The 13,855-nt window shown below is 47.0% G+C and overlaps 1 protein-coding gene across 1 annotated transcript; it reads right to left on the minus strand.

The window, feature by feature from the left end:
- Positions 1 to 1,364: 1,364 nt before the first annotated feature.
- On the minus strand, positions 1,365 to 7,707 carry OSTM1 (osteoclastogenesis associated transmembrane protein 1). The gene is made up of 6 exons (XM_084515645.1): positions 7,355 to 7,707; positions 5,879 to 5,993; positions 4,702 to 4,799; positions 3,215 to 3,379; positions 2,241 to 2,406; positions 1,365 to 1,932 (listed from the first exon to the last, which is right to left on the minus strand). The coding sequence occupies exons 1-6, from the start codon at positions 7,673 to 7,675 to the stop codon at positions 1,877 to 1,879; spliced, it is 921 nt and encodes a 306-aa protein (XP_084371771.1). The 5' UTR covers positions 7,676 to 7,707; the 3' UTR covers positions 1,365 to 1,876.
- Positions 7,708 to 13,855: the final 6,148 nt, after the last annotated feature.

Here is a 13,855-nt window from a genome sequence, read left to right on the forward strand (position 1 = left end):
TTTTTCCTAAAGGCAACATGCCTCTCCCAGCCGCAAGAAAGTAACTTTATAGAATAATAACCAGAAGAAAAAGTTTTCTATTATTGTTACAAGCTACCTAGAACAAACTGACTGTTGACCTAGTAATTCATGTTTAACAGAGGGAGATAAATACTTCTCAGTCATAGAACGCAAAAAAAAAAAAAGCAGTCATGTGGATGGAGCCAATCACTAACACAGCATTTTACTTGATATTAAACACAGTGCCAACTTGACTTTAAAACTGACTGCATGTCCTGACTCAAAACCAAAAAAACACAGTGACTAGGATGACTTTAGGACTGTTTTGTTAAGCCATTCTGTATGGTTTGAGCCCTTGTGCAAAGAAATAATTAAACAAACTAGGCTCAAATGCACGTCAAATACATAAGACTTTCATACAGTTGTTGACCACAGTCAGACACACAGGTTTCAAGAGAAATTTGATTTTTAGATGATACGGCCATGTAGTTTTACCTTACGGTTATAAAAACAGGTATTTTTGGAGCAAAGCCATTCATTAACGTCAAGTACAGCTATAAATTGTTTCAATCCTATCACTCCCCCAAGTTAGCACCATCGTCAGCCAAACCAAACCTCTGGTATTGCTACAGCTGCTGCTTGTTGAACCGTACCCACTGTCTGTCAGCAGCACTATCCATCCCTGCAGTTATTGTACAGCTTTTTTTTTTTTTATCTGCTTTGGAATCCCACATGCTTGTATTTATTTATTATTCATCTGTTTCTCAGGGATCATTTTTAAAACTACTTCTTGAAAGTCAAGAACTCCCAGCACAGTATCTTCATTGTGCTTCAAGGCAGTTTTCAAGTTGCATGAACCTCCCGGTTCATTTACCTGTACAATACATGTTACGCATGAAAGGATCATTTTTTCCCTACCACACTCCTGTAAACACCTCTGAATTAAGCCACAGCAAGCTCTAGACTAGGAAATCCAGCATGTCCAGTGACTTGACTTTACCCCACTTCTCTACAACAGCAAAAAAATAAAACCAACACAACACTTTAAAGGCAAAGGAAACAACACAATAAACAGACAAACAATGATGCATTCCCGGTGACCTGGGCAGACACCTAGAATAAGCCTCTGAAAATATAACATTTGAAAAGCGAAGATTTTAGTGGTTGAAGTGTGCAAATGACTAAATATGCCACTTATATCAGAGATAGCTGAATACTGTAGTCATCAATGATTACTATTCATGTCTAGCACTGGCAGTTCTGTTGCTTTTGTTGCTGGCTTTGAACATTATATATTACCACTTCCTCTGCATATTTCATGCTTTTCACAGTGACCATTGCAATCAACTGAGCAGCAGCATGACTTTAGAGAGAAGGATCAAAAAGATGGGAACTTTTTATTTTTTTTCCAAGGTTTCCTGCCCGTTCCAAGTCTGACAAGACAGAGCGTTACATGGAAATAACGTTTCAAACAGGAACATCAAGTATTACTTCAAGTTTTTCCTGTCTGTGAAAATCATCTCAAAAAGATCCAGAATCTCAGATAGGTTTCTGTGAACCAAATATGATAAATTAAAGAGGAAAAAAAAAAACACGCAAAGAAAGAGAGAAAAACACCAGCTTCAGCCTGAGACTGAAAAAAAAAAAAAAAACCACCACAGATTTTTCAAAGCCAGAGTCCATACAGTGTCACACAGCCCTGCCTTGTCATGTTTGTTAATATCCTTGCTTAGAAGTCAGACAGCATTTTGTTTAACTTGTGTTGCTCTGTATCATTACACTAAACCATAATTAACTCCTCTTTTGTGCCGGCCTCATTCCAACACAATTGTACCCACTGTATACCAGCAGCAGTTCTCAGGTTTTGTTTTGCAGCTCAGCTGTATTTTTCTTGGATGTTCACAAGACTGGCATTTGACTGGATACGCTTGGCTAGAAAGGGAAAAATTATATGAAAATTAAACACAAAGAATTCCACAAAACTCGTCTCTCCACTCCCCTCTATTTATCCGCCAGAGACTTGCAAACAGCTTTCAGTTCACGTCCAAAAACTTTAATGAAAAGATATGGCTGAAGCTCTCCCCTACCCTTCTTCAGGGGACAGCAGCAGACTAATAGTCGCTATTAGCGCCGTCAGCACAGCTGCAGGCAGAGCCGGCTGGGCCCCTGCTCCCACGAGAGCCAAGAGAGTCCCTGGCACCACCCAACTCCAACAGCACAGCGCCAGCGGCAGCACTTACGCAGAATCAGTATCCGTTTCTTCTGCTTCGAGTGAAGGAAGCTACTGAGGTAAAAAACAACGGGTAGGAAGAGGATGAAGGATGAAACGGCAATCACCGGGACCGTATCACTGCAGGGAACCGAGCAGTTGAAAGTCCTGCTCCAAAGCTTCCGAGTGATGTTCATCTACATGGAAACATAAGGAAACAGTGAAGGAGAAAATATTGTATGGATATTCAGGAGATTCAAGGATTCGAGGTTATATGGATATTCAGGAGATTCAAGCACTCAAACATGACCTCAGAAAACAACCTGAACAGATCTCCCCCCAGACACATGCAAATCCCTGGAAATGTAGAAACACACCATTTAAATGGAGCCAAAAATCTCACATCAAAGCTTCAACAAGCCTCAGAAAAAAATATATATATATACTCAGATATACTGTAGACATTGCCACGTTGCCCATTTCCCGCAGAACTCACTGACAGTTTGTGGTAACAGGGTTAATCTCACACATTCAGTAACGCTCTTTTTGCCCAACTGCTTGAAACCTCGCAATATAACAAAGCTCCTTCCAAACACAGGTCGCAAATACCGAGGACCCCTAGAAACAGCTGCTGTAATAGGGAATCAATTATCACACCGGCTAGAACAATAGCAGTAAAGCTTTGCATTAAAAGCCAGAAGATTAAGAGATATTTTTTTTTAAATCCAGCCCCTTCACTGTAACAAGAAATTAAAGTGCAGCTACTCAAACTGGAATGTGCTCAGGCAATCAGGAGCCTCAGTCATGCTCCCACTGCTTGACAGTGGGACAAGGACCTAACAGAACAGCCTCTCTGGACTCCCTCCCTTCCACTGGACGTCAGCCTGCTGCTGGTCCCAAACTCAATGGGGAAAAAGCAATTCCTAGCAAGAAAAGCACACATGACACAGATTGAGGAAGACCTCCATGACAAGATCTCCCCGTTGAGTATGAGCAAGTACTTACCGCATCTTCCACATCGATGCACAAGTGTGCAGAGTGCCCAGACTCGCTGCCGTGTCTGTTCAGCTTCTGCAGGTTGTTGTAGAGGTCGTTCAACATCTTGTAGGTTCCGTTGCAGTTCTTACACACTTCGGTGTAGTTATTTAGTGACTCATTGATGGCTTGTCCCTAGGGTTACAGAACAGCACTCATACAGAGTTTGAAGGAATTACAAAAACTAGAGTCAAGCTTGAACCAAAATCCAGGTTTATAACACCCCACATTGAGGAAACGCCCAGACAGACAACTCACATGACAACACAGGAGGAAAACGGACCAAAACACTAATTCATTGGGCTGCTCTAGTGACAAGATCCTTTTTTGTTTGGCAGCTTATACATCTCAAACTGTTCCTTGAATCAGTAGGTGTTGTTTTTTGCTGTTGTTGTTTTTGGTTTTATTTTTTAAAAAGTACCAGCTCCCAGAATGAGAGACAAGAGAAAAACTGCAAGCAACTACGTGTTATTCTGGAGCCACAGATGGGGGTTCCTTAAGTGTTTTTTGTTTTTCATTTGACGAGGTGGATCATCTGACCACAGGCAAGTAACTGTTGCTACTGCTGAGCAACAATGACCACGACAGACTTTGCCCTAATAAACAACCCTTTTCATTTATGGCCTTCACCATCACCAAATGCCATAAAACATACTTGAAAACGAAACTGGTCTCTAAAGACATTCCAAGCCCAGCAATCACTGTATCAGCTAACCACTGACCACTAGGTTAAGATCCAATTTGGGTACTTGATTGACAGATCACTCCATGTTGCGCCTACCCAGGCACATTTCCTAGATATCATCAATATTAAAAAACACAGATGGTTCCCTCAGAGATTGCACCATACCCATCATTTCCCATTTTTACTATTGAATGATGCCAGAACTTGGCTAGTTTCCAACTGAAACAGATTATGTGCCTTTGCTTAGGTGATTTAGGGTATTTTCCTTAAGGAAAATCACCACGTTTATTTCACAAAGTGCTATATGTTGCCTTTCTGGTATGGACTACCAAAAATTTCATTAGTGGGGAGAACTGTAACAATCATATAAGGTAGCTGGTGTTTCTGTACTAGTCTATGTTATCAAAAGATTATTTAAAGATTGAACTGTTAAGTCAGAAGACAACAGAAAGGTAGAAAAAGTGACAGTAAGTACAATAACGTCTGCCTGCTATGTAATTATCAACTGTTGTGAATTCAGAAATTCTGATGTGAAGTAGCATTGCAATTACATACAAAACGAAGTCAAGGTGAATACCAATTAGAATTAATTTTAGGCTCTCAGTCTGTAAATAACCACATTTTTGCAGATCACTGATCTATGTGCCTAAACTGCTGGCGAGCTTGAGAGTTTTATTTGCCTAATACGTATCCGCAGTTTGTTCAGCATAAACAAGATTTTGCTAGCAATTAGAGGATTTAGTGCTTCTCTTAAACACGACAGCATAAATACCTGAAGGTTATGTTCAAAACATGTCAGAGACTTATTGAATAAATCCAGGAATTCTACAGTAGAATTTGATAATCCCTCGCTGTTGTTCTTTAAACAATCTGTCAAAGAGAAAGAAAAACATCAGGATATTCTAATTTCTAACATTTCCATAGCTGACAAGCCCCAGGCACTCCACTCTTGCAAAGAGAGCTCTCGACTATAAAAGACAGGTCTAGTCAACACTGCATTTTCCTTAGCTGCCTGCCATTGATGTCTTAGACCTGCTGACCTAACTCTTCATCGAGAACATATCTCAGAATTAATTGGCCTTGATTAAGTGAAAGATGAAGACTATCATCAAGAGCTTTCTGAAGAGGGGGTCTGAATTATCTTTGGACTTTAAGATAAAACAAGACATTACTTTTATTTTCTACCCTGCAAATCTGGCTTTGCCCAGCAACAGTAACAGCCATTATATGACAGCAGAAGCAGAGATGAAAGGGGGGGCACCCAGGGAAAAGCTGGACCATGAACACTGGTAGAAATCAGAGTGTAGGTTATTGCTGTTAAATACAAGAGCTGACCATTTCACCAGCTTTCAGGGGAGCTCTGAGGCTTTTCCTCCCCCCACGCCAGAGGAAAAGCCAAGAACTGCAGTCTATCTGTAAGCATGGCACAGCACCATCAGCATGGGGATGAGCGAGTCACAAGGATGGACTTGGACACCCTCCACCCATGAAGTGAAATCACATGGATGCAGATACAAATAAACATTGCTGTTACTGGCTTATTAACGAAAAAGTCCAAGTTTCTTATATAAATTAAAAAAAAAAAAAAAAGGAAAGACGGGAAAAACAGAAGAAACTACAACAAAACTAAGGAAAGTCTCCAGCAGGGTTTGCAGATTGCACAAACACAAACAACTCTAATGTAACTTCCTTTTGAAAGGCTTGCCTAGAACAAATACATATAACTTCTGGTTTTTCATATAGACTAACACCCTCAGATTTTTGTCAGTGTCCCTTACACAATAAAAACCTCCTGTAGCCCTCAGTGGAGTTGCTCTAGTTTAGGATCTGTGTGTTATATGCTGTATGCATTTAAACAAATGCATACAATTCTGATCTGTGTAAATCTTAGGGCTAAAGTTAAGTTCAGTCCTAACAGTGGCTTGAAAGCTGTAGAAGGAGTCACTTACTTGCACAGTTGGCTGCCTCCCATGTTTCGTTAAAGAACTCTGAAAGGGTCACAACTACCTGCAGCCTGTCTGAGGTCAAGATGCTTTTGGCACAATTGTGGCTCTCAGAAGAATTCTAGAAGAAAAGGGGGAAAAAAAAAAGCCATCAGGTGTTAAAAATTTGAAGGGGAGTTTGAGAAGTATTTTTAGGTAAACACAGCTAAATGAACGCATCTCATCACATTGGCATTTCTAGAGCAGAGTCAACTGAACAATAAACATCTTCTGATCCTCCAAATCATCCTACAAGCAACACAGCTTAGTGCACATGGTCTTTGAAGATCTACTAGGACTGCACGTGTGTTGGTCAAAAATACACAGATGCATGAAAACACAGTCAGAGCCTTCTCTGCCAGCCAGCTCATACTTATCCAGTTCTGGACAACTGCTCCAGGAGCCAGCTCAAGCCAGCGATGGGTAGGGTACCATTCTCGTCAGACTGCTGATTTATTTGAAGGAGCTGAGTAAAAAATGCAGAATCACTCCAGAAGCAGTTACAGAACAAAGAGGAAACGAAGCATCCCTATCAGAACTCAGACTAACGTTTTTCTCCTCCAGAGCTTTCATTTCTTCCCCAAGTCACTGACAGAAAACCACGCTCTCCAGTCACCTGACTCCCATGCTCCGGTTCCTGGTTTCTAGCTGCTAAATTGCCTTAAGCACTCCCCAAAATTGCCAAAGCTGCCAAAAGCCTCTTTGATAAGCAACGTGGGACACGCAAGGAAAGAATCTCTTTAGCGAGAAGCACATTGCTTACACAGGGAGATACATGAGAGACCCAGCACCTTTCTCTTTCCAAATGGGTTTGCTTTTTAAAGAGGTTTCCCCAGTTGTTTATGCAGGGAACTCCCTGGTGGCTTCAGGAAGCAAGTTAAAACTGTGAAGCTTCACAGCTTGACTCCTGAGTGGGAAAAAAAAACACTTTAAATCCCAAACTGGATCTGACAGAACTGTATCATTTCTTAAAGACGTTCAGCTAGGTTATTCATAAGCCTACTAAGGAGGATTTTAAGGTGCATTTCAGATGAAATGCCAAACCTGCCCTCTTAGGCTGCCAGTACTCCAGAACAGAGGCCGTGGTGAGCTCATAGACATCTTTAGTGCTGGGATTTGTTTGGCAATGCAAACCCCGTGCTGAAAGCTTCCCAGCGACAGCCTCCACCCTTAAACATAGGGCATTTTGGCTGCGTTACGAACCCTTCAGGAGGCGAGGTGCCAGGACTACGTGCTCCATCCACATCCCTCACCCCACACGAGTAGATTTAAGCCCTTAACGTGCTCCCCTGTGCACATCACCCACCCACAGCCCAACTTCGCACCCCCCTGCAGCAACCAAACCCCACATGCACCGAGCCAACACCCAGCCACACACCCCCGCACCCCAAAGGGGCGCCGTGCAGCTGCCCCCCGGCACCCCGACCCCATCCCACGCCGCACCCCGAGGGCGATGTCCCGGTAGAGCCCCAGCAGGGTGCTGTAGTGCCCCCGGCACGCCTGGCACAGCCGCACCGGGCGGGCTCGGCGAGCCAGGCACCCCGACAGCGCCGCGCTGCCCTCGGCGAAGGCGCCCAGCAGCCGCCGGCACTCGGGCTCCAGCTCGGGTGGCTCCAGCTCAGGCAGCTCAGGCAGCTCCAGCTCGAGCAGCCCGGCCGCCATTTCGGCTCCTTCACCCAGCCCCTGCAGCCCCACGGCGGGGCCGGGCAGGAGGATGAGGATGATGATGAGGAGGAGGAGGAGGAAGCAGGGCGGCAGCGCCATGGCGGCCCCGCCGAGGAAGCGGAAGCGCCGCGCCGCTCACGGGCTGGGCGGGGGTTATGGGGTGGGCGGGTTTGTGTGTGGTGAGGGGAGCTTGGAGTTGGCTGTCCTAAATAAAGTGACCCCCAAAAGTGATAGAAATGTAATAATTTCAGCCACGGTCATCGTCGAGCCCGCGCGCTCCTCACGTTTCGTTCCCCAGCTGGGCACCCTGCTCGTGCCCGCTTGTCAGCTCTCTCTGTGTTTTCCCCTAAAAAATTGCAGTCCCAAAGGATAACAGGGCACAGCAGCATGAGTTACGGCACCACACAGCCTCCTCGGCAGCAGCCACCGGGCCTGGCTTTGCGCCATGGCTGTGGTGGTGGGACCCTGGCCCCACACCCGTCCCATGCCACGAGAGCTTTGTCCTCGGTGGGCTTTTCACCAGGGCTCGGGCTCTGCGCTCAGACACAGCCAAAGAGGCAGAACAGAGCCCTGTGGCTCCATCTTCGGAGCTGACCCTGCCAGGATTTTGGCCGAGTCCAAGTGATACCCTCCCGCATAACACCCAGCGTTTCAGGCTCAGCCCAAGCATGGCCAAGAGCACCACTTTTGGAAGACCACCATCGCTTGATAGGATGGGCAAAGCCCAAGGGCCAAACATGCTCTTCAATGTAGTGTGTCCCAAACTCCCAGTAGGATGGAGGTGTCCCCTGGGCTCTCCATCCCGGCCCGATGTGTCTTGTCTGGCTGCATCCACCCGGGAGAGGGCAGCAGCATTCGGGCGCATGGCAGCCGAGCTCGCCCCTTGCCCCAAGGCCAGCATCCTGCTCTGATAGCAGGCAAATTTGGTTATCAGGCAGAAAGCAGCATTCACCCTAACTGACAGCTTGGCTGTGGAGCAAACTTGATCAGTTTTCTTATAAAAGGGGTGCTGTTACCTTTCTGCTCAAGTGCTTGTACTCATGGCTACAGCAAGCAAGGCCTTTACCAGGAAATCTCAAAAATAACTCTCAGACTATCAGAAGGCTTGCATTATTGTACAGTCCCAGTTATTCCAGAAAACACAGAAAACACATTGGTGCCCGCCCTGCCTGCAGGAAAGGGTCCGTATAATTCAGCAGGAGGAAGAGCCTGACCTTACTTAACAGTGAAGAGGCAGGACGCAGCAGGTGAATATTGATTTCCTATGCCATCTTGCTGGATTTGTGGAGATGTCAGCCTGAAATGGAGAAAATGATGAGTTTGGAGCTGCAAACCTGGTTCTTATCTCTGCGTGTACAGTGTCTCCCGGCTGCCTTCAGTGGTCTTTCTCCTGATTTACAGCCCTGGGAGCTGAGACCTGATGCCCTGAGCTGACATTGCTGTCCTCAGCTGAAACAGGGGCTAGCAAGAGCTGGAAGTGTGAGTGTCATCTGCAGAGGCATCTCTGAGGAGGGGAAAACAGGAGTCTTTTTATTCGTTTTATTAATTTTAACTAATTTAATTGCAAAGATGGCAAAGCTCAACATGACCAGCTTATTACACCGTCTTGAAAAAAACATTTCCTGCCTATGGAAAGCTTTTCTTCCCTGCCTCCCTCACAGCCCTGCCTGCTCCTGATTATTCACAGGGCCAAGGTTGACTCCTTCATGTGATGGTTATGGCTTATGTCAAAGCCTAGCAATGGTCACCACATTCAATGATTGATTTCCAGACTCCACAGGGCATCGGACAGCGGTCCAGAAGGCAATTTTGCATAACTACTTAATTAAGGGCATGCAGACATCCCCATCACACCCAAGAAAAAGAACCTGTGGGGGAACAAATATGTTAAATAAACTACTGGCTTGTAGATCTATTTTTGTTTGCTTGCAAGTGAAAATCATCTTGGCAATGCTGCATAATTGTCTGAGCAATTTCTTATTTTCAAAAGATTATGTGAGCCTTTGTCTAAAAATGATTGACAAACCCTTGTCTAGCTGCAATATTTCTGGCCAGCCTGAGACATGGTGCCTGTTAGCACAGTCCTGTCAGAATATTATTTTTCTATGTGCGTAGCAAAGAATATTAAAGCCTTTTCACTCAGTGCAAGAAGACAGTTACATCTGCTCTAAATCATGAAGAATGAGCAAAAGAACAAGTTAGGAAAAAAAAAAAAAAAGCAGTTCAGTGATATTGACACTGATGGTTTAAAATAATTTCAGTCTTTAATTCTGAAGAACCCCCAAAATTACCAGTGGATTTGCAAATCAGATGTCAAGTATTCCTGTCCTTCATCCTCTAGCACTCTGGAGCAGTAAAGATGCTTTGGCTACGTGGGAATCAGGGCAGGTCAGACACTCAGGACGTGAAGCCACTCACAGACAGCATGCTCTATATGAGAAATGCTATCCCCAAATAAATGTCAGAAATTCCAGACCTACAGGAGAGGGGTGACAATGTCTCACACATTTTTTACAAACCTTCTAGAAAGTCAAAGTTGACTCCCTGAACACACCAAAGGAACAAGGAAGAACTGATAACACTGACATTTTGCAAAGAGCTGTTGGCTAAAATTATTATGCCTGACTGTCCAGCTCGACCAGAACCTTCATTGTACCTATCTTGGTCAATGATACAGGGAATTGGGAGTGCATGGTTTTCCCACCCTAATCCAAACCACCATGCTCTCATTTTGGAGCTTCCCCACCCACCTCAGAGAAAGGTTAGTGAACTGTGGATGCTGTCCTATCCTTGTGGCCAGAATATCAGAGGGAACAGAACTGACCTGAGATATGTGGCCAGGAAGCCAGCATTAATTTTCTCATTCACAATCAATCATAAAGAGGACATCTGCCAGCTAAGTCTCTGCCCTCTTTAGCACCATCACACTCTGAAGAGGGAAAACAACCCCACATCTTGGTCTGAAGGCTTTTATTTTCTGTAAGCGTATAAAAGCGTAATAGCTTGTGGAATCATATAGAGCCACCTGATCTTTGCTTAGACCTTAAATGTTTGCATATAATAATCTCTGATGCTCCAACGCACAGAGAAATGTCATTGCCATGCACCTGTCAGCATTTTTTGCTGGGGGGAAAAAGGAAAAAAAAAAAAAAAAAGCAGCACATTATCTTTTTTAGAACCACTAGAAAACAATTAATTGTCAGTAGTCAGTCATATCAGTCTGAAAAGATCCAGATTGAAAAGGCTCTTTTTTTCATTTTTTTCTTTTTTTTTTTTTTTCCAGGAGAATGCTGTACTTGAGCAATTGAATGATATCACATCTAAGGTCCTGGGTGGCGTGCCATTTCCTTATTCATATGCTTCTAATTAAGTCTTAATTGTGTCATTCGTTATGAAATGAAAGAAAAGCCGCTAGACTGGATACCTTTCGTGACAGTAAAACGGGATGGTACTGATGAAGTAGTAAATATACAGATAAAGAAGGTAGATATGCAGCAAAAAAAAATGACTTTTGAAGAGGCCAGGCCTCAGCAGACCTCAGATCCTCAGGTCTGTCTGTCTGTCTGTCTGTCTTCTCAGCATTTCCATGCACGTTTCTGCAGTGTCACGTCCTACTTCTCTTTTTTTTGTTGTTGTCAATGCCCAGGGACTGCCCTCCAGGCATGGAGAAAGCCCCCGATGAGCAGCCCCCAGCAATGAGGACGTGCTCCACAAGTCCACCTCCTCTTCCATGGCTGTTGACCGCAGGGGTTAACAAAGAAAACAGAAAGCCAAGACCCTACAGCACACTTTTGGGTTGTTATACCAGCAACCAGCATGCTGGTGAGGACCCAGGGCTGGAGGAGCTCTGCTCAGAGCTGGGTGCTGCTCGGAGAACAAACCAGGGGTGTGCTGGCAGTGCTGGAAGGGCTGGTGTCCCCAAAAGGGACAAGCTTTGTCACCTGCACCTTGCCTTTCTCACCTGCCAGGCTGCAGGTCTGCTCAGCACGGAGGCTGTGCGTGGGCACAGAGGGAAGCCTGCCCTGGCCAAGGGGGCACAAGCACGATACCGAATGCCGCGCGTCCTTCCTGATGCTGGAAATATATATATATATTTCATTTAGTCTCTGATTTTTCATTGAAAAATAGCTGGTTTGGGCAAAAATAAATAAAAAACAAGAAGAAGAAGAAAATAACTAACTAACTAAATAAATAAAACCCAATCCCACAGCCTTCTTTCTGGTCTTAAAACTGCGGTGCGCTCGGTGTTTCCCCGGGGCTGGCAGGATTTGGCCCTATTGGCGGGGGCCCTGGGATCTCTGCAGGGACAGACGGACGGACAGACGTCGGGATCCCCCTTCCCCTGGCTCACGGCTCTGCCTCGGCCAGGGGCAGCCCCTCCACGGCTCAAATCAGCCTCGGGGCCGGGGAGGGGAGCAGCTAAGGGGGCTCGGAGCCCCGGGCGCAGGGCTGCCCCTCGCCCCTGGGGGGTGCTGGGGGGCCGGGGGAGCTCGGAGCCCCAGCCCGCGGGGATCAGCGCCGGGAGAGGGCTTTTTGCAGCCCCGACGGAGGTTTTGGGACCGGTGCCGATCCCCCCCCGGTCCTCCCAGCCCCCCGGTCCCCTCCTGTCCCCATCCCCTCCGCCCCCGATCCCCCCCGGCCCGTCCCTGCCCGCCTCGGGGTCGCCTCCCCTGCCCGGGGCCGCGCTGGGACTCAGCTTTTTGTTATTTTCACGGAGCAGATATTAATTAAAAGAAATACATGATTAAAAAGTAATGAGTTGAATAAAAATTATCTCCGCTCATTTTCTGATTATGTTAATTGTTAAAAACCCTTCAATCACGCCGTTGCAGTCAATGGGTTTTAATGTGAAATTAGTGGGCTCTTGATAACTTACAGTCCAGAATAATCCTGGAGGTTTAGTCATCATTCCTAATAACGAGATGTTACTAAGAAGCGAGATTTTACATGATTTTGCCACGCTCAGCCCTTCCCCCATGGTCGAGGCTGCCTTTGTGGCGCCCAACTTCACTTCTCCGGCGTGGCAAAAAAAATCAAAGTCTGCTCCTCATGAGGACGGGAAAAAAAAGACTTATTTGGGGCTGCCCTTTTATTATTCCCCCCGTTTAACTCATCTCCACCCTCGCCACCGTTTCTCTGATTGCTTATCCCGCTGAGGGGCCAGGCTCGCAGGCAGCACAGGTCCCTACAAAAAAGGATCGCAGCGATTCAGCCGGTTAGGGGAAAAAAATCCCTGCAGCAGGGATCCGCCTGCCCCGGAGAGTTTCCCCGATGGGTGCTGGCAAAGAGCGAGATAGGTGACGGCCAACCTCAGCACCGCGCCTGGGGAGCGCACTGGGGCTTCGTATAGGGGCGAAGCCATGGCCCCAGAGCACGGGGATTTTCCCCACCGAGCTCCTGTCCTCCAAATTCGTTTCATTTTCCACGCCGGCAACCCCAGGCATCCTTCCCTCGTTGGCATCCTCGAAAATTTGCGTGCCTGGAAGGAGGGGAAGGGAAGGGAAGGGAAGGGAAGGGAAGGGAAGGGAAGGGAAGGGAAGGGAAGGGAAGGGAAGGGAAGGGAAGGGAAGGGAAGGGAAGGGAAGGGAAGGGAAGGGAAGGGAAGGGAAGGGAAGGGAAGGGAAGGGAAGGGAAGGGAAGGGAAGGGAAGGGAAGGGAAGGGAAGGGAAGGGAAGGGAAGGGAAGGGAAGGGAAGGGAAGGGAAGGGAAGGGAAGGGAAGGGAAGGGAAGGGAAGGGAAGGGAAGGGAAGGGAAGGGAAGGGAAGGGAAGGGAAGGGAAGGGAAGGGAAGGGAAGGGAAGGGAAGGGAAGGGAAGGGAAGGGAAGGGAAGGGAAGGGGCGCCCCATGCCTTCTGGCTGCGGCGGGACACACGGCCACGGGACGGACTGACAGCAGCCCAACTCTTAGGTTCGAAAAAAAAAAAGGGGGGGGAGGAAAAAAAAAAAAAAAAAAAAAGAGGCAAAAAGGGCAGGCACAAAACTCGCCCTCTCCATTAGCGGGAGTGTGTGTGTGCGCGCATACCCCCGCATCCTTCCCCCTGCAAGCCAAGCGCTGCTTGTCACCGGGAGGGTGTCTAATTGCTGCTGACAGAGAAGCAAAAACCGTTTTGGCGACGAGCGAGGGGCTGCAGCGGGGGCGCCGATGCCGGGGCCCGTCCCCGGGAGCCGCTGCCCGGAGGGGGGGGCGCTGGCTCCGCGGGACCCCGCAGCCCTTTCCCCGGGTCCCCGGGGGGCAGCAGGGCCGGGATCGGGCCCTTGGGGCGCCCCCTTTGCCGGGGGT

Source organism: Aythya ferina (assembly GCF_964211825.1).
Source record: "Aythya ferina genome assembly, chromosome: 3".
Lineage (NCBI taxonomy): Eukaryota > Metazoa > Chordata > Aves > Anseriformes > Anatidae > Aythya > Aythya ferina.

Coding starts and splice junctions, on each gene's coding strand:
- OSTM1 (XM_084515645.1), bottom strand. CDS start 7,675: ATGGCGCTGCCGCCCTGCTTCCTCCTCCTCCTCCTCATCATCATCCTC. Junction 4,800..5,878: donor GGAGGCAGCCAACTGTGCAA/GTAAGTGACTCC, acceptor TCTCTTTGACAG/ATTGTTTAAAGAACAACAGC. Junction 3,380..4,701: donor GTTTTGAACATAACCTTCAG/GTATTTATGCTG, acceptor CTGTAACCCTAG/GGACAAGCCATCAATGAGTC.